The 20822-nt window shown below is 38.9% G+C and overlaps 1 protein-coding gene across 3 annotated transcripts in view; it reads right to left on the minus strand.

Moving 5' to 3' along the window:
* LOC112988150 (complement C4-like) overlaps positions 1 to 20822 on the minus strand; it is a 62609-nt gene that overhangs the window by 15229 nt on the left and 26558 nt on the right. For all 3 annotated transcript variants that reach the window (XM_026108409.2, XM_026108408.2, XM_026108406.2), the window contains 20 exons: positions 20044 to 20149; positions 19740 to 19863; positions 18066 to 18181; positions 17192 to 17359; positions 16245 to 16442; positions 13888 to 14079; positions 12525 to 12674; positions 11983 to 12109; positions 11556 to 11627; positions 10455 to 10658; positions 9415 to 9529; positions 9122 to 9192; positions 8619 to 8758; positions 7349 to 7561; positions 6029 to 6080; positions 5436 to 5516; positions 4187 to 4390; positions 2574 to 2649; positions 1999 to 2155; positions 236 to 334 (listed from right to left, as the gene is read on the minus strand). In XM_026108409.2, the coding sequence (XP_025964194.2) occupies positions 236 to 334; positions 1999 to 2155; positions 2574 to 2649; positions 4187 to 4390; positions 5436 to 5516; positions 6029 to 6080; positions 7349 to 7561; positions 8619 to 8758; positions 9122 to 9192; positions 9415 to 9529; positions 10455 to 10658; positions 11556 to 11627; positions 11983 to 12109; positions 12525 to 12674; positions 13888 to 14079; positions 16245 to 16442; positions 17192 to 17359; positions 18066 to 18181; positions 19740 to 19863; positions 20044 to 20149 (2665 nt within the window). The remainder of the gene's footprint in view (positions 1 to 235; positions 335 to 1998; positions 2156 to 2573; positions 2650 to 4186; positions 4391 to 5435; positions 5517 to 6028; positions 6081 to 7348; positions 7562 to 8618; positions 8759 to 9121; positions 9193 to 9414; positions 9530 to 10454; positions 10659 to 11555; positions 11628 to 11982; positions 12110 to 12524; positions 12675 to 13887; positions 14080 to 16244; positions 16443 to 17191; positions 17360 to 18065; positions 18182 to 19739; positions 19864 to 20043; positions 20150 to 20822) is intronic.

Raw genomic sequence — 20822 nt, forward strand, 5'->3', positions numbered from 1 at the left:
CAACCATTTTTGAGACAATTGTAATAATTTTTACCTTGTTATTAAAACCATTTGTTAGTGGAGTGTTTAACTCAAAACACCTTGCTGTACATTACCCTACTGTGTCTTTTCCTGTCCATCACAGATGTAGTAAACAGACTATTCCCTTCCCACTTGCAGTACTTTAAGATAGGAGGGTGGACATGTCATTGTTCAATGGCCTTCAGACTTAAGTACAAAAAGTCAGGCTTCCTACCACAGCAGTTGGCTCATTGTAAACTGGTAGAGACTGTTGCAATGCAATGGTTACAAAGGCTGTCAAAGCCAAATCCTCTTCTGCTGTCTTAATGCCACCCTGGAAGATGAAAAATGAAAAGGAAAAATTAAATGTACATGCATTTGCTTTTGAATATGCTTATAAATGCTTTTAAACTAGAAAATCACTTTTAATGAATTCAAAGCCTCTCTTGTCACACCATCTGACTCTAGGCTTTGCAGTTCACCCTTTAATTTTGCTAAATAACTTCTGTCTGCCTAAAGCATTATCTTCTACAATGGCAGCAAGTTTTAATTAGGCATTGTTAAGAGATAAAGAACCTGCCACATCCTTCAGCTGGTAATCAAATATTTAATTACTTAACTCATGGTTAAAAATTTACAATTTCTCATTGGAATATTAATGGCTTCAATTTCCAGCCACTGTTTTTTTTTCTCTACTACTACCCATAGACTAAAGAGCCCTGTAGAACCCAGAACTTCCCCCCTGCAAAGGTGATGTACCCATCACATACACCATAACCAACCCATTTCTCAAACCTCTTCTTGATAAGCTAAATAGAGTGCCCTCCTTAGCATTTTTCCCCAAAGATCTCTATTTTCATTCCTATTTCTCTTTGCGATTCTTTTGCTCATGCTCTCCTTTTGACAGCAGGCTTAGGATCCTCACCCTTTTCCCTCACTCAGTCCCTAAAGTTTGTACTTTAGAGAAGGACAAATTGTTTGCTTTGAGAGATTTAAGTTTCTGTACAAAAACATCATGAACGGTTCTTGGAACAAATATGAAACAGAAGATAAGCATCTCAGCATGAACATAGGCTAAAAAAAAATGTGGACCAGCTCTTGAGCTGGTTGTTTTCAATAGCAGTACACTAACTGAGGAGTGGAATTTGAGGGGCAAAGCCTCGCTAATGATTTGAAAAAGATCACTAAAAAAATTAGTCTTTTTTTTTTTTTTTAAGGGTAGTACAGAGACACCTGTATTTTCAATGAATTTTAGAAGGTGCATATTATTTTTGTACATAGATGCTTGGAGAGTGTAACAAATAGGTGCTTCGGGATGCTTACAGGGGATGTGTGGGCTAACATACACTCCTCAAAAATTTTCTTGTCTGACATCAAGAATAAACCCCTGGGGCAAGGATTGCTGTTGACAGCTATGTGATCAGAGGGTACAGAGAAAATGGAGCTGGACAGAACAAGAGGCAATAAGCGCAAGGTGGAAAAAAGAAAATTCTGATTAGGTATTAGGAAAAAGTTTTTACCGCAAGGATAGCTAATAGTGGAACAGGTTATCCAGAGAGGTTGTAGGCTATCCTTGAAGGTGTTCAAGACTTGAATGGACAAGGCGCAGAGCAACCTGACCTGAGCAGGAGGTTGGACTAGATGACCCCTGGAGGTCCCTTCCAATTTAAATTATGATTCTATGGGCTTTGGAAATAAAAGGCACAAATTTGTTTGTAGCACAAAGATCTCAGTACTAATTTTCTAAGTGCTCTAGAGGCCAAGGTCAGGTGCACAATTATCCAAAACTGAATAAAAAATAAAGGTGTTGAAGTGCTAGCTATGCTTCTCTGATATAATGGGTCTTTTAATATATCATTGCATTACAGGTTTTGTGCTTACAATACAGATTTCTTTTCTTTTAGATAAATTAGTTGGTACTCAGCAAATAAGAATATTCCCTTCTATCCCTAACAGCCCTAAATGTGCAATGAATTCTTCAAAACACTAAAGACCCACCTGCATAGTCCTGTCCAATACTGGGTGAGGGTCGTGGAATGAATCATCCGCCTGCTGTTGATCAAGCAAGTAGGAAACGGATATGTGTATGTGACTCTCTTGCACGCTAATGTATTCTCTGCACCTTGTGAGTACTTTAACAATGAATGCAGTTAACCTACATGAAAAGGAAAAAAGTTCCAAACTTGTGCTGACATATATTTATAGATGACCATATTGATGGGAAAAGAAACATATCCATTCTGTACATAGACGCAAATGCAACACAATGAGCTCACTGGGACCCAGTGAGGTATCATGCACCATCAGAGTTGCAAGCACAGTGTGAACCCTCCTACCCTGTGGCATGTGCAAAATAATCAGTGGCTAAGTATAAGCCTCTTTCATCAAGGACTAAACCTGCTTAGAGACTTATATGGCTGCCCATCCATGACAAAAGTACACAGGCAACACCATGCCCACCAGATTTGGAAAATCAAGTCCAAATCCCCCAAACAAAACTTTTGATGCATCAAATTATAATAGCGATACTTTAGAAGAAAACAACCAAGGCTGATTATGAAAAATAAACTTACCATACGCTGCTGGGGATTGTTTTAAATGCTCCATAGGAACCATCCTCCTTTTGAAACTCAAGCAGCCTAGTATAACCTGTATAAACAAGACAGCATATATACTGCTCAGAGAACATGCACATTTGTTAGGCATTTTCGTACATCACTTGTATTAACAACGAGATATGCAGTATTGACCAGTGAAAGAGTACATGGAGGTGTTCTCTAGTATGTTAAAGAGGAAATGATTGGATAGATGACCTTTGAAACACATAAAAAGATAAACTTAGAACGTGTTATTTGATTTAAGGTGAGCCGTAAGGAGAACCCAAAAACTGCAGGCATCTGTAGATATGTGGATATTAAGGCATTTTTCTGCATGGTGAATCTTGTGAAATTTTTTTCCACACAATCATCTTTTTAAGTAGTTGACTTTATGGAGCATGGAATCAAAAAGGATGCAAAACATCACCTACTGGGTCAGACACAGGCTTAGAAATCAGGAGTTGTGGGCTCTGCTCTTCATTATGCAGTTATCTTGACAAAATCTGTATCATTTCTATAGAACCCATTTTCTACCTCAATGAACTTCTCTAGTAAGTATCAATAAAAGCACAATGTAGGGACTGAATGCTGTTGATAGTAAAAATAATCATCAGCAGGGTCTCATTTTGCTTTAGGCAACCTTAGATAAATGACTAAAGACCTCTACTCCACAACCGTTGGCATGTGTTTTTAATCTATATTTTTATCATTATTCTTCGTTGATGAATTCTGTGTTGCATAGGATCTGAAACTCATAAAGACTGGTGCATCATATTGCTTTAAGCCATTTGCACACCATTACAATTTGGAAAGATCAGCTGTACCTGCTATAATACTGATAACTCTTGGGACTTTCTTTAGTTCCTTTGACCTGGAACATCTCCACTTCCATATGCTACGATCCTGGCTTTTCTGTGTATAAAACACCATCTGTGGATGGGCTTGCAATGGGCTCTTCAAGAAGCAGCCTTATAGCTGTCCTCTCCTTAAGGAGACTCCCTCCTTGGCTTGGTCCAAGGCTGTTAGAGTCATTCTAGCCCATGTGGTAAATATGAATGAGTGGAAGCGGAAGCATCAATTGCATGATTAACATTGGGACTTTCTGTGGTGATAGTTCTCTTGACAAACGTAGACTTCTGCAGCAGAGATGTCTACATCCAAGGTGGTCTACTAAGCACTGTCTATGGTTCAGGGAGAGAACTAGGCATTTTTAGGACATCATTTATCTTGGCCTATTTTGCAGCTATACATTAGGATGAAATGGTTCACACTTTGCAACTGCCCTTTTCTGTCCAGTAACTCTGAAGACAAATGACGGCGATCAGCTCAGAACTTCCTTTGGTCCAAGGAACCCTGCTTCTAAATTAATCATGGGAGAGGGGTCTACTAATACTACTGCAACGTCAGATGTAAGTGGTTAGGCACCTAAATATTGTTTCTCATGCCTGTCTATGGATTGTCAATGGTACTTCTGCATGGCTGCGTTAAGGTAATGCTCGGTCCTTTCTCAAGGAAGAAAGTGTAATATGCAACGCAAGGAATAACAAACCAGTGTAGGCTGGTTTCTGAGGGTTTCTTTCTCTGCATACCTTGTTCAATCATCCTAATGGCTTCATCCTTCCGTTCAGGATTAAGGTCCACCCACTGCTCACTTGCATCCAAGTACTCAATAGCATAGACTGCAGGGGCCATTTTCACCATTGTCTGCTCTGCACAGCCTGTTGGCACCTGGATAAGTTTATCAATTCCAGCAGCAGTAAGACAATTTTCAGTGGACTCACCCATAATATTCCCTGTAGTAAAAGACATATACCAAAATACTGTATTTAAAGCCAGCTGGTGCAGAATGAATAAAATGTGATACTTACAATAGGTTGACACTCTAGCATGGCCTGATTACACAGCTGTCCGATACTTGCAATTATGAAAGACTGTTTTCAGCTAATTATCGCTCCGTAAGGCTAGAGAAGACCAAGGGTGAGAGAACAGGCCCTGGAAATGGTGGATGGAAGAGGCTGAGGCAATAAAGGAGCATGAGGGAGAAAGTCCTGGGGCTACTGAAGGCAGGGAAGCAAGAAGAGGGAGAAAGACTGGTGCCTCAGGTTTAGTCTGGAAAATTCTTGTCAAGCCAGACCTGGTCCTCCCACAGAGCACAAAGAAAACTGCATTCTATGGCATTAAACATGTCAGCCATTTGGGGCAACTTTTTTTTTCTATGATATTGTTATTTGATGAGTTCAAGCACCCCCCTACTTTAGAACGGGGATTGGAAATGGATAGCTTTTGTGTCAAGGATGCATTATTTCATAATTCCTAGGAAATTTTGTTTTTAACATTAATATGTGTATTTGCTGTCAGATGTTTTTAATAAATGTATGTATGTATATATGCATTTGATTAAATGAATATATGATTATAGATAGCTTCTCATTAGAAAAGCAGACCTTTCCAGAACTTATAGATCAGAGTATGACATCTTTATTTCTGAAGAATTCACTGGACTTCAAAAGGACTATATGCTGTGTGGGGTTAATAGAGAAGGTGAACGCTTTCCTTTTTCTCTGCCCTTGCCATAAAGTTAGTCTGGGCACAGGGAGGCAGGATGGACTGCATGAAGCTATTATCCAGTTCAAATGGGGAGGAGTAATTAGAAAGAGTAAAGTACTGGATGAGTCCTGGAGCTGTCTTCATCTCTGACCTGGGCACGTAGCACAAAATATTTGGATCATGGCATAAAACCTAGGAAGGAATGGATACTCAATGTTCAGGAATGAGCAGCATGAAGGTGCATATATTGTGCCACTTACCAAAAAGTCACTGACAATAAGTTACATTTACCTTTCAGGCTAACAAACACATGACTGTCAGAACCTGGTACCATATCAGGCGGTCTGTTCAGGTCCAGCATACGGGACTTAACTGTAGATAAATAATAAAGACTTACATCTCTTTGAATGAAAATAACATACATTGTAATTTTGGAATAGGCTTTTCATGAAATGTCTCATAGTTGATAGCAATTATGACAGAAATGTTATAAGAAATGTTAAATGGAAATTTATGAAAAGAGATGTTTATCTTGCTTTAAGTTGATTTAATTTTCAGACATCCACAATGTTTGTTGGACCAAAATGAAGAATTTAATTTCACTTTTTAACCTCTTTTAAGACCCTATAATAATAAAAGAATGCTACATTGAAACACAGAAATAATTCAAATCTCTTCTAAAAGTTTAGAATTAATGATTTGGCTTTCCTGAGGTTTTTGGCTTTTTTTGGATAAAGAGGTTTGTGAGAAGTTTCTGTCAACCTAAAGCAACATTTTTGTGTTAAGAAATATTTCACCACACTTGTTGAATGTTCACACTAGGCCTTACAACCACTGCCCCTACTCCAAACCTCATCTGTATTCCACTCTTCTGTGTAACTTACAGTCACTATTAATGAAAATGGTCTGCTCTTCTCTCTGTAAAACACCTTCAGCCTGTACAATTGAGGAAAAAAAAAAGTCAAACTTTTTGCAGACACTCATACCTGGAAATGAGCTGCATGAAACCGTGGTCTCAGCCCTTGCAGTAGACCAGCAGATGGCAGAAATAGTTTGTTTTGGAGTGAGATTTCCCTCCAGGTAGAACTGAAGCTTGAAATCATAATTTCAGTCTCCCACATGAAATGCTAATGAACTCTACTGACTTTTTTGTTATTATTGACACATTTCCCAGGATGAAATATTATAAACCAAAAATAACCCAGAGGAATGAATCTTCAAAGTTTGTTTTCTGCTCAGTGTACCATGCAAGTCAAGTTCTCAGCCAGACTTCATTTATACACTGCTCATCTATGAAGTTCACCAACTTCTGAGTTCATACCATTGGTAAAATTCAAATTTATTTCCTTGCTGATTTCCACACATTCCTCTTCCGAAAGCCTATATTTTAAAGAAGCTCTGTTTACAGCCACCTTAACTGTTTTGGTATAGCACTGAATTCTGAGATTGTGTCAATCCCTAGAAAAGCTATGGTTTTCCCAGCATCCCTAGCCTTATCTTTATTGGTGGGACTATACCTTCACATTAATGGTGCAAACAGACATATCCTTCTCTTTTTGTGTAATTTAAATATGGCCCTCAGTGTGCTTCTAATGTGCTGTAATGAGCCTCTGCTGGTCAGCGCTGACTTATGAAAACGGCACTTCCTTTTCATTATTTCAAAGGAGAGCAGTGAGATTAAATAATCAATACAGCATCTTTCTTTGCTTTTATGTTCTTCACCTATGCAACTGTTTAGCTTGAAGAGCATTAACTAGAAGGAATAAAATAAGGTTAAATACTATGATTAGCAGATGCTATTTCCCTCTCAAAATATCGGTAGATGATTAACCAAGCTTGGCTTCATAAAGGAAAAAGACCTTTTATAAATATTGATGAAGCATATAGAAGCTAAAGACTAAGAGAGGACCACTGATTGTATGAAGAAAGTTGTAACAATGTTGTGGGTAGAGTGTTGTCTTTTTGCCTTGCGGAATAATTCTTTCCGCATACAGTAGTCACAAGCTCCACCCCAGGGTGAAATTTTTTCCCTGTGCTATAGCATCCTCTCATTCCTTGATGAGAATTAGATTTCTTGAGAGTGCTCCCAACCTTATGTTTCTAGGATTTCCTTCCCTTCACAAGAGCTCTGCACATAAAGCATAATCTTATTTGAGGAGCAATGCATATTTATGATGTCCCTGCCCTCTGCTAGTCATACTTACCACAACGTTGAGGTTCTTCTTAATACGATCACTGTGCCCAGAAACTGGGTCAAAAGCAGTAATAGTAATTGGAATTTCTCCTACAGTCAGAGGAACAACTGAGAAATAGGCTGGTGTCGCTGAGTTCCCCTCAGCCCTCAGCTCCAGCTGCACAGGTTTTTCTACTGTCCCTGCAGTGCACAGCCCCTTCTCTGCAGCCATCTTCACTGTAACCTACAGAGGCAAGGCTTGTGCTCAGAAAGGAAAGAGCAATACAGAAATTCTGCAAGACAGAAATTGCTTTCCACTTAGCTCTCTTAAATTTCTTATTCTTCACCTATAAAGATGGGAAACTTTTTCACCAGGAGGTGGTCAAACATGGCACAGGTTACCTGAAGAGACTATGCAGTCTCCATCCTTGGGGATACTCTGCCTTTGACTGGACAAGGCCCCGAGCAGCCTGCTCTACCTGGACCTGCTCTGAGCAGGCTTCCTGAGATCCCTCCAACCTGAATCCTCTTATGATACTATGGCTCGTTAACACTCATCAACACTGAGGAGGGCTGTGAAGGTAAATTAGCTAGTATTTATTTGTTACATTGAATATGCAATAGAGTTTTGGAAGATCCCTGATCTGCAGGGTAGTAAGAAGGACAGTACACTCTTCTAGGTCTTCTCCTTTCAATACAGCTCAGAAGATGCCAGCCAGCAGAGCTGGCTGAGGTAAGAGACTAAAAAAAACCAAAAAACAAAAAAAACAGAATTAGCCTAAGGAACCTGGAGGCCCTGAGCACAGCGATAGCAGAGGCCCTGTGCAGTGCTGGAGACGTACCATATGCATATGAAAAGTGGCTTTGCATTGTATGCACAATGGATGAGTGCGATCATAGATGCAGCTGTGCTGGACATGCACAGTACATCTAACATACTGGACTGTGTGCTCACAATATACCTCTGCATCTTCTGTACCTGCTTTTTCAGTAGCTGGGTGCTGCCCAGACTGGCAGACAGCAAAAATATAGCTGGTTGCTTCAATAATGTGGGAGAAGACAGGTCCAAAAGACATGGAATTTGGTTGTGTAATACAGTAAATGAAATATGTCTTATACAGCAAATGTGACGAGCAGGCAGAACTTGATCCTGTTCTTGGTGAAACTTTCAAAATGGGAGCATGGTATTCAGGTTTTAGGAGGGCAGTGAAAGGCAGTCAGATTATTTCTATTATACTGATAGATAGCTATACAGCTAGCTAGCTAGATCTGTCTATCACAGTAGTCAGCAGTAATACTACCTGGAGATCTTTGGGCAGATAGTTGTAAATCACTGCTTTTATTTCTAGCTGTTCATGTCGTTTAACTGTGTACGGTAACCTCATGGATATAAAAAAGTCTTTGAAAACCTCAAAGGTGTGAGGGTCAGCTATGCAAAATCCTAGGATAAGAAAAAAAACAGAGTTGAGAATTAAACACTTAACATCAGTTGATAAAAAATTAGGTGTCCAGTCAAAACTCAATGCCAGAGCTCCTCCAAGGTCAAGAGCAGAAGGAGACAGGTATCTCCCAAAAGCATCTTCACCTTGTTTTCTTTATATACACATGTATGTAGCCCTTAACTTCTATCTGAGGTTTAATATGGCGGAAAAAGGAAGATTAGATATCACGGTCAAAAGACCTTGCATTTTGCAGTATAGACTGTCACACACTGTCAACTTAGCATTGCATTTATATGTTTTAAACAATACACATTCTCTATTCATTAGGATGAAGCAATCCAATAAAATAACAATACTTTTACCTTTTTGAGGAGATATACTTATTGCCTGAACTTCCCAGGTAGTTATAGAGTCAGGAACAATGCTTTTTACACTAGGAAACACAAAATAAAGTGTATTAACAAGAATGTATAAAATGTTAACATTATTTGCTGAAGTTTGAGGACTGTAAGGGAAAAAGTATTCCCTCAGTAGTGGAAACAAAATATTTGCAAATTTTCTGAATTCTTCGTACCAGATAATACACAAAACTGACATGTATATAAATTTTATTATACAAATAAAGTCAGATTCATCTATCCAGGTAATACATTACCTATGGATTCCAGGATTTTTCAATTCTTCTAAATTCCACCACCAGCTCTCTGGAAAATAACTGCGCAAGCTGATGGAAGCTTCATCAAACACTTCATCTTCACGAAGATCATAATCTGTAAAAAAAATAAAGTGCAGTTCTGTTCTGAAGCCTTTTCCTGCTGACTTCATACTGTCTTACAGGAGAGTCTGTGAGAGAAAGCAGAATGGAAAATATTGTGTATGAAAAGACTTCATCTGGGTTTGATCTTATGCATTTCAAAAAAATGCTGAAAAAGAGAAGCAGTGACCAAAGATCGTCTTTGAACAAAAGCATAAGTCTTCCTTCCAAGCTCAATAGTTATATACTGCCAAACAAGAAAACATTTCCTTTTAGTTATGAGTGGCAAAGACATTCCTGCTTCCCAGTCATGTATTTGTGATAGGGCATGCAAGTGAGATCAGAGAAAAATCACAGTAGTAGTAGCAGAAATCGCACTTTGAATATGGTCATTTTCAACACAAAGGGGTTTTTTTGGTGATATGAGCTCCTGTGTGATCCAAGACAGACATTAGGGAGAATAAAAGAAGAAAGACAGAGATAAAATTGTTGCTTCATATTGGGCAGTGTTTTGCAAGTACTGGGAAGCTATAATAATAGTGACACTAAGAAAACACTCATGAAAGACAAGGTTGCTCAGAGACGTGAGTGGAGATCAGCCCATTATGCTGCTCAAGCGTTTGCATCCTCCCAGGGTGCAGGCAGAGCCCAATAGCTCCACGTTAAAGCAGTTCTGGCAGCAAAGGCTGCTAGAGCAATTCCTGCCTTTTCTCACCTCAAGCATTCATCCTTTCGCTCTCTCACCTTCACAGTTTGCTGCCCTCTCAGTTGTGCTGACAAAACACTGTGTGTGCCACGCTATGAAGGGGCACACTGAAATGATCGGACACTCATATGAGAACTTCTTCCCTGACCTGCAGCATTTAACGCCCCTTAGCCCTCCCTTGCCCCTGAAAGGAAGGATATTTTTCTTTTGACAGTTGCATGTCACCAGTCTTTACATCGTGCCAATCCCACTCCACTTCTTCGCTTCGCCACTTCCTTCCTGAGGGCTGTGGCCTTCTCGCAGCAGACCTTGAAAGCATTTTTGCATTCGGTGGAACCAGCAACCTTTTTTAGCCTTTTCTCACAAGAAAACCTCATGGGATTTAATTTCATTCCATCGTGACAGCATTTTCGTAGCTCAGGGTGTTCGTATTTGCTAGCTGTAACATAATTAAAGCCCAGGATTAGTGCTGTGGAAGCAGCAGTAGACATAAGGGCGTTCATTGTACTTATTCCTATCATTCTTTGCAGTTAACATTGACTGATACTGCAACAGTTTAGCTGCAGTTGGCGATGTGTCCATCCTAAGAAAAAGTACACAAACACAAGAGCAAAGGGTGGCCTTTACTCTGTCCTAGAGATTCTAGTCTAAGTTTTTTCCTCACATGGAGATTATGAGTTAAAAATGTCTCCTTAATGCATTAGAATTAGGTATCTTGATAGAAACAGTTATGGCCTGTTCTCGTTCTTGACTAAAGTGATCAATTCCAGAAGTTAAGAAGAATCTGGCTTCAAGCTGTGGTGTCTTTTGACAAGGAAATATCAGTTTGTGTAATCTGGTCTAAAGGAAAGCTTTTTTTTTTTTTTTAAATATAGATTCTATATTATGTTAGCATTTCTTTTACCTGGAGCACAAAGTGCCAAAGCTGGCACAATTTTGAAGCAGAATGTCACAGAAAAATGGGACCTAGAAAACAAATTCTGGACATAAAAATAATTTTCAAAAAATAATCTTCCTCTTAAATATACAGCTTGAAGAATATAAAGCCATCTCATTCCATGACATGGTATCTAGTGGAAGTACTTTGTGTTTGGGTTTAGAAGCTGTTGAATGAGTTTCCATTTACAGCTAGACCATTGTTTGTTGGTTTTGTTGGTTTTTCTTTTTTTTTTTTTTCTTTTCTTTTTTTTTTTTTTTTTGATAAGTGCATCAGGTCACATGGCATTGTATACACTTCTGTATGAAACTGGGACTACGAGTATCTTGGTGTCCTGTACTATCTCACCACTTCTCACCCACCAAATCCCAGCCACTTCCCTGTGGTATGTGGGCATACCAATTCCTGACATTATCTTCTGGAAATCCAATGATCTCTTCTGCCTTCTTGTATCCTGGGGGCATTTATAGCCTGGGAAAGCAGAACAGAAAGGTTTGGTTATGATACTATGATATTAAGAGCCTGATCAGGAAAGTCAGAGAAGTCCCATCTCAAGATCCATCTCATCCACGAAAGACCTACAGTTACCTTATAGCCCTGGCTGACTGCCCGAGCTGAACTAGGTGCCAAAGGACCAACAGCCAAGATCTGAGCTACCTGAACTACCAGCATTCAGTGGAAGAGCAGAAAAAGAAAAAGCCACATGGAAGAGAAGTCTCACAACAGTACAACAATAAAATGTTTCTAATTTTTAAACAATCAACCCCCCCCCAGATATGTTGTGATCTTGTACCAACATCTAAAGTAAAGGACAGATTACACCCACCTTCCCGAAAACTGGATTTAATTGTGTCTGATAAAAAGGCCAGACCCACATCAGTAAAAACTTGAACACTATCTGCACCACCACCTGCAGAACATCCAAGATCATAGGAATTCATAGCATTAAAGACCTGCCAAATAAAAAAGCACAGATGGACAGTGCACACTTGCAGAAGTTTCTTTTTTTCTTTATGTATAAAAACAATTTGTAACCTTTATTGGGCAGTTGCTCAATATATAGAAGCAAGATGAACTGGTGGTACAAGCTACACTTAAATATTGAGATTAAAGTTGAGGGATGTTTTAGTTGGGGAATAATTTTAAATTAATTTATGTTAATTTACAAACTTGCCTGCCACAGAAGGAAAATCCCTAGACGGCTGGTCTTAAATATATTGTAAATTGCAAGAATAAAACCATTTTCAAGATTATCAAAGCTTTGATTAAGTAATTAATAGCCATTAATTACATTCTGGTCCTCTATTCAGCTATAGAAAACTTTGCTTGACTAGTGGATATGTTATTTTCTTCTTACAGATATCTTACCTTTTTGGAGGTAAGCTTATTTCGCTTGTTCAGAATAAAAACTGCTTTATCAACCACAGCTAAGGCAACCGTTCCCGCATGATCCGTTTCAATCAGTAAATTGACATTGTCTGTTGGTTCATATTTCTCATGTTCTGTTCTCACTTTAATCTAAATAGAAAATATTGAAACAAAAATGTCATATTTATTAATAAAATGCAAATACTTTTTGGCCAGGGCATACTGTCAGCCGTGACTGCTAGTGGTTAGAAACTGGGGGACATTGCGTTTCACAGCGTTTCTGCTTGAGATCCTGCTTTTTGGGAGATACAGATGCAGGGATCTCCCACTGGGCCAAGTAAGAGAGGGCTCAAAGACTTGCGTGCCTGTGTGGGATATTCAACCCTATGTTTCAATGGGACTTAAGCGTCAAGGGGAATTAAAAGTATTCATAAGGGCTTTGCTGAACTAGGTCCTTCAACATCTTTTTTTTTTATTATTTTCCAGTGGAAACAAAATCACCATAAAATAGACATAGGAAAAAACAATTCGTTAATATAAAAAAAAATTAATTCACTTAAAACACTTTGTAGCAGTGCTGTCTCCTTTCCACATCCCATTTGCGTTTTTCAACATGATTGAGTTCAGTTCTGGTGCATATCTGATGTAGACCCTTCTGTAGTTTTGGTGGAAATAGCCATGGTGATTTTGAAGTTAGCAGAATTATTAATAGATATACCAATCTGAGTTAAATGGGGTTTTGTTACTTGATGAGTGAAGAATTGGCTCTTTAACCAATTAGAGATGGAATTTAGAGATGTTAGAGATGGAATTTTTTTCCAGCAAATCTTTTTTCTCAATGGAATAGCACCTTCTTTTTCCAAAAAAACATTCTCAGGGGAAAAAAAATCATTTTGAATGGCTTGCATATTTCAGCAGCTGTGTTTAATTCTACTGGGAAAAGTACTCTTGTCTTACCTTTTCCTTTTTACTTCACGGCCTCAGAAAAGGAGAGGAGTAAGGTGAAAAAAAGGATTAGAGGTGCTACAGAAGTTTTACTAATGGTGTTTCTCTGTCAATTTTTATTATCTAAACATTTGCAGAGGGAGATTTACCTGTCTGAAACTGTATTTTCTGTCTTTTTCAGGTACAACCTTTCCTATAGAAGAACACTGTCTCTGCCATCATTCTTTGGAAACTTTCCCAGATACACTTTTTAGCAAGAAACCTGAGGACTCCCTTTTTCAATAGAAACGAAAATTTCCAGCATGTCTGCCACTGTATAACTCCAAATCTGAAGTGTAACTGCACTCACTCACTCTACAGACACCCACTTTTTTTTATTTTGGAATATAATAACAAAAGCTCTTTGCTTTGACAGTACCTTTCCTTCGCAGACATCCACAATGTCTACCCATACAGAATCGGTGACAATCTCCTTATGACCCTTGTTTTCAATGAAGTAGTAAGCTAAAAAGCGAAAGGCAGGCACCATCTTCTCTGTGATTTTAAGGTTTATTATTTTGTTTGAGTAGGGAACCCTTCCCAAAAGCTCAGCTTGCCCCTTTGCCACAACCTGTAGAGCAGAAACAAACACACGGCACATCAAATATTGTAAATGCGCACTAGAATGTGTATTATTTGCATAATTTTATATTTATATATAAAATATTTTTAGGCCACTTCCATTTAAACTTTATTTCTAATAGCACCTAGCAGTTTTAACTCCCTGGCTGGACTGAACATCTCTGCATTCTGGTAGCCTGGAAGAGACAAGGCATGCAGCACCCCTCGGATGGTGGCATGGAGATAAGTCTCGGTAGCACTAGTCCTGTAGCCCAGGTTTGAACACAGATCTACTTATCTTCACTCAGTCTTACTACCTGAAAACGGACCATCATAAAGCAGAATTACTTCTGTCTTCTATATAACAGGTCATCACCACCAGCAGGATATCGAGTTTATTTAATGTCATCTGTACTGAACTGATAGTGTGAAACGTGGCAGCTTTCCAAAGGCCACAATGAATGGGATTCAAGAAGAAGCAAAGCCCCGTTGCAGCCTGGTCTGAGATCCTCATTGCTCTTCATTTAAGTGACCGAAGTACAGGAGAGAGCCTCACCTATCAGCTATAGCAGTATCTCCTGTTACCCCATCTTCAGCTGTCAAGTCACCAATATACCCTGCCTGTCAAACACTACCTCTTCCCAAAGGTAGGTAGCAGGAAATCAAACCCTGTGCTAAAGTCTTCTAATTAAAAAAGAAAAAAAAAAAGCCTAAATTAAACTCCTAGGGATACAATAATTCCGTTACATCAGTGTCCCACTAAAATTGAATGGGAACTGGTGCACATGGTGTTCAGCAGCCTGGGAAAGCTAAGCCATCAAGGGAAATTATGAGGAAGAGAGGCAGAAAGAGGAATTAAACACAGAAAAAGCATTTGACATTCAACAGATTTGCCCCTGGAATGTATCCATGGACATTTCTGTCTCCTTCAGCAAAATAAATACTTGGCATGCCTGGTCTCAGGCTGAGCAGGATTGTTTCCTGGCTTCTGCATCAACATAATATTCTCAGACCCAACTTCAGAGCAGAATTTAGGGACATAACACCCAATGCCTTCAGTGGCTCTTTATTACATTATTTGTTGCAGATGACAGTGACCTGTGAACTACCATCAGATGCAGGTTGCCTAGTAGTTTAAAAATCATGTGTTATTCATTAAATGAGTGACAGTTAACTAGAAGACACATTTTCTGAGACATTCTAGGTTCCCTGAAATATGACTAGTTTTTCTATTTTTAGGAACAGAATTTTATTTATATGTATGCCTCTGCCCACAACAAGGACCTTTCATTCTGAAACAGCAAAAGAACAGGTATTTATAAGAATCAGACCAATAAAAATAATATTTAGTATATCTTCTTGGCTTATTATAAGGAGAGACTTCAGATTTGTAAGAAAAAATGAGATCTGCATTAAGAGAAATCAAATTGTCATAGAAATCATAGAAGTTATCTCTCTAGAATTTCAACTTTCAGGATTGTCAGTTTAGTATTTTTCATAAATGCATATAGTCACATTATGCAGATGGGCAAACTTTACCCCATATGGACCTATTTGCTCTAGACTATATTAGAAATGACAGAGTAAAATTTGCACTCATTTCCTTCTTCAAAAAAAATTGAAAAGATTTATATATGTAAATATATAAAAATCACAGAATCATAAAAAATATTTTTGGAAGGGATCCGTGGAGAAGTCTAGTCCAATGCCTGCTTGAAGATGAACAACAAATCTCTAGCGCAGCCTGGAAAACTCATGAGGATGGTGATTCCCTAAACTCTCTGGGGAGCCTGTTCCAGTGTTGCACTTGCTCCTAGTGAAAATATTTTTCCTGAAGACTGAAATGAACCTTCCAAACTACAGTTTTAGCATTTGAACCTTGTTATATTCTGTGACACTACACAGAAAAGTTTATCTTCATCATGTCTGTAATTCCCCTTAAAGTAATTCTAGGTTGCTGTTAGATCACTCTTCAGCCTCTTCTTCACCAAACTGAACAAGTTCAGTTCCCTCAGCCTGTCTTGGTAGCTCAGATATGTTAGGACACTGATCACCTTGGTTGCCCTCCATTAGACCACCTCTGGTTTCTGGCTATCTATTGATAGATAACTAGATAGATGTTCTGGACCATATCTTTTCTAAAAGAAACTATTAATATGCTATTATCATATTTACCATATAATAGAAATAGTCAATCCTTCCACTGCCAGACTGATGAATATCATTCAAGGTAATGCGTAAGTTATCTCCGGGTGCCAAGACTGTATGTGGCACGCTGATGCTGAGGTAGTTGTGGGTATCAGACTTGTATCTTTCAGCTCTGATACTGGTTTCAGGTGATTCTAATCTTTCCTCTCCCTCTTCGGCCTTTACCTGTGATGGAAGACAAGGACACAGTGAGTAGAATGTCACTCAAGAGGCAATATAAAGTGTCACTCTTAATTCATATCTCTCCAAGTGCTGGGATCTGAGATGAACCACTACTGAGACTTCCTTAACAGAACCTGGCATCACAAAAACCATGATTTTCATCACTTTATTCTCTCACCCCATTTTGTCTATTTCTGCATGTGCATTTGATAGTTTCCAGGTATGGCTTTTTCTTCATCAAAATCAATGGCTCAAAATCACAAAGGGGTATTCTGACAGCTTTTTTCCTCTTTCTGTATTACGCCCATAATTGAATCATCTGAGTGTCCAGATGTAGTGTTCTGCCTGTATCGCTCAGGACCTTTTCCTTCATCCTTTTCTTATTGTTTGCTGTCCTTCCTCATGGTTATATCCCTCATAGTACCATTCCCATACTACACACGAGGAAAACACACATCTAAACCAAACAAAAAAGCATCACCACCCATGCAGGTACTTCTAATGTACCAATGTACCAGAGTTTCATCCACTTCAGTGAGACATCCCTAGAGAAAACAGTTCTACAAGATCAGGTCCCTGGTCTGTATAACATACTTTATACAGGCTTGAAAAAATTTTGCAGATGGTGTAAGAAATTATTTTCCATTTTCCATGCTAATTTCATGAAAACTGAACATCTTCATTCATTTGTAATTGTCTTATGAGCTCTCCTCAACAATATATTTTTAAACATTATTATTATTTTTTCTTACCATTATTTGAAGCATCTGTGCATCTCCAGGAATGTTGAACGTGAAGGAGACCAGACCCTCTTTATTAGAAAGTGCAGTCTTTTTTACTGGGGGGGTTCCAGATGAGGTAACAGTAGCAGTGACAGGCAGAGTGGCAGCAGGAGATCCATCAGTCAGAGTGACAGACGCCTATTGGAAAAAATGTCTTTCAGTTACTTCAAGAAAATACCTGGGTTAAAAAAAGATGCCCCCAAACAAGAAGAAATTATCTTTATAAACCAAGAGGAAATACAGAACTACACATACTACCATTCAAAAATTTGAGCTTTGAGCGAAGGTGGGGGCCACAACTGACACAGTCTGGACTCCTACTAACATCAAAATCTGAGAATGCAGATCAACAGCTGCCCCAGGTCTTCATTTAGCATACATTAGACCGTAACAGCTCCCAGACACTTCAGTCTTCAACTATTTTTAGGTAAATTTCTATTCTTAATTGTTTGTAGAAAACTTTGTAGAAAAACTCAAAAACATGAAGTCTAAAAACTCAAAAACTTCAATGCTTTTTAAAGGTCAATATTCTGTATTTTATTTTCAGAATTTTAATTTGGTGTAGGATTAAATTTATACAATGTTATCATTCTAATTTTTGATATGGAAGTGAAGCGGCTGCTACATGGCTAATAAACCCTTGTACTGCAACAGTTTATGCACAGATAATTAGGGCTCTGCCTGTACAGAAGACAAACCATAAACACAGAACAGTAGCTCCATGTTGGACCTATTTTTGTGGGTGTCTCTCCTACTCTGGATCAAACAAGGATTTTGTAGGCAGAGCAGATATAAATCCCTTTCTATGGAGGAAAGCAGACACAACCAGCTAAATACTACATACCACAACAGAGAAGGGGGCTCCAGGCACAAAATATTTTTTGGTGTTAGATAGATCAACAACATAAGGAGATTTCACAAACTTCACATTACTGAGTTCTTCCTCCCTTATCTCACCACCTGTTAATATCAAACAATATGTGTTGCTATGAGAACCATGATTACACACCTGCATATTATTATAGCATTTTAGGCAGTGTATATAAAGATAACTAAAAGATGATTCCCACCCAAAGAGCTTCAGTTTTAAGAAAAGGAAAAGTTGGATACAGACAGATGGGGGACCAATCTCCTTTAAACAGCAATAGGAAAAATCTTGCCCATGTTTGAAGGGTCAGCTTCACAGCAGATTTAATTGCAGCAATCAACGCTCAAGCCACAGCTCTCACATTAGCTTTGTATGACTAATGATAGCACCTGCTACAACTCAGTAGCCCCTCAATTGCTGTATTCAGTTCAACTCTCTGCTCCCTTGTGGGTAGTGCTAAGATTTCTGGTGGCCTTTCCAAGGTGCTTAACATTGCAACTGGCAAATGGCTCCACAAATCCCTTGTAATGAGCTGTGGAAATACATTTCTGTCCACTAGGAATACAAAAGCCACTGAAAATCTTCTGTATAGATACACTCCAGGCTCACATCCCCAGCTATTGTTTCAAATGGATAATAAGACAGTATCATACTTGTACATATGCTACAATCCTCAGCCCTTCAGGAGACATGCTCAAGGCATTTAATGCTTCCTCTCAAGTCCAGAGCAGCCTTTTTTTTTTGATCATCCTTTGAGATCACAGAATAGCAGTATGAGTTTAAGTTAGTTCCCCACAGTGAAGGGTCTGACTAATATGGCTCCTAGCAGAGATCTCCCAGGATCTGCTGCCAGTTCTTGGGCTCAGCTGGCAGCATCTTGGGAAGATGATCTCCTAGGCACAACATTTTCAATACAAGTATTATAGGAGCGCAGCTGAAATGAATTTAAGTTGAATATGCCATGTAAAAACAGGTTGTTTGTATAGATGACTTTTACTGTAGCAATTGGCATGGATAGATGCTGAGAAAATACAATCCGTTAAAACTGTGGGAAGGCCTAAGATGACTAGCAGGACTCACAAGAGCTAGATCTTCCTCCACATCACTCTGTGGATGTAGTACCTGTGCTTCACCTCTAGACTGATAGTTCAGCCAGCTGAGGTACAAAGCAAGCTAAGATACCAAGCTCAAATAATAAGCTTGTGTGTAAGGAATAGGCTTCGCTGAAGTAAATGCTCAAAGAAGAACACAAGGGGAGGAATTCAGCTGCCTGCATACAGGTGTCTGGTGCCACCTCAGATGTTCTAGAGTATCTTGGTATCCTCACAGAAGCAGTGAATATCAGACAGATACTATAGGAGACTACTTATAGGAGATTTGAGCACTTCTGGAGCAGCAATGGAAGACCAAACAGAATGATGCTGGACATTTAAAACAGCACTGGATATTTGTGTTTAGAAATCTGAATTCCACCCGAGATAAGTTTGTGGAAGGGAATCAGAGGAAAGACAATATGATGCACTATAGCATGAGCAAGCTTTGCCGTGAAAATTGGTCCAATTGGCCAAGGTTTCTCACATGAAGTATTACATTAGAGAAAAATCAACCTAAATATTACAGGGTGCATCAGCCAAGCCATAGTGTACTCACTTGCAGTTTCTACAGTAGTAACAGCAACATATAAATGAAACCCTTCCAGAGTGGAAATGCTCTTTTTTAATTTCTCTTCCAGAAGTGGTGTACTTAAAGTGACTCTTCCTTTTCCATTTTGGATCTAAAACAAAGGTGGAAAAAAAGTGACTGCCTTTTCTGCTTTCTTGCCATTACAGTTAAAAAAAAATTGCTGCTCATAGGATGACTACGGAATTACAGTGATCCATATTTTGACAGTTTTTGACAACATTCAGCCCTCCTTGGATAAATCAGCATAGTTCCATTGGACTTCAGTACTTACTGATAGCTGTTGTTCCAGGCCTGGAAGAAAGACTTTTTTCTCAGTTTCATCCACTATGCCAAATCGCACATATGCAGCACCTTCAATCCCTTTTCCATAAGAGTGTCTTTGCAAGGAAGAAAAGTGAGGATATGATCATCACGTTAATAAAGAGCAAACATAAATTAGACTATTCATTTTATGATGAACATAAAATATGGATATTGATGGGCATTGTGTCTTTTTAACTAATGACTTGGGAATGAAAAACAGTCCTGATCACTAATAAAACAAACATGAAGACTTTTGCAGTTGCATGTACAAGACAGTGATTCCAAATACAGATGAACACACGGAGTAAATCACTTTGTCAGAATCATGCATGGAAACATCCACTGACAAAAATTGCACCAGGTAATTCAAACATAATTTTTCATAGATCAATGAAAACTTTAGATGCACAGATGTGTGAGGTCTCATGCAACTCATACCCTTCACAGGAAACAGGAGAGGCACCTGTTCTATTTAATTTGGACATCCAGCTAATTCCTTTTTATTAGATACCTCATGCAGAGCACTTAAAATAGGGGACCGAAGAATCACATGGGGGACCTATATCTGACGCAGCTGGTACCCTGCAGAGACAGATCCTGTCTGCTGAAGTTTTAACATCTGCATTAAGCAGAGTGGATCCCCACATGTCTCTCTCGTGCCTTTAGGCAATGCAGCACAGAGGTCTCTTCTAAGCCTCAATGCCATGTGCCATATATGTATCCAGCCAGCAGATTGCTCTGCTCTCT

This window comes from Dromaius novaehollandiae, chromosome 1, assembly GCF_036370855.1.
Source record: "Dromaius novaehollandiae isolate bDroNov1 chromosome 1, bDroNov1.hap1, whole genome shotgun sequence".
Taxonomy (NCBI): Eukaryota; Metazoa; Chordata; class Aves; order Casuariiformes; family Dromaiidae; genus Dromaius; species Dromaius novaehollandiae.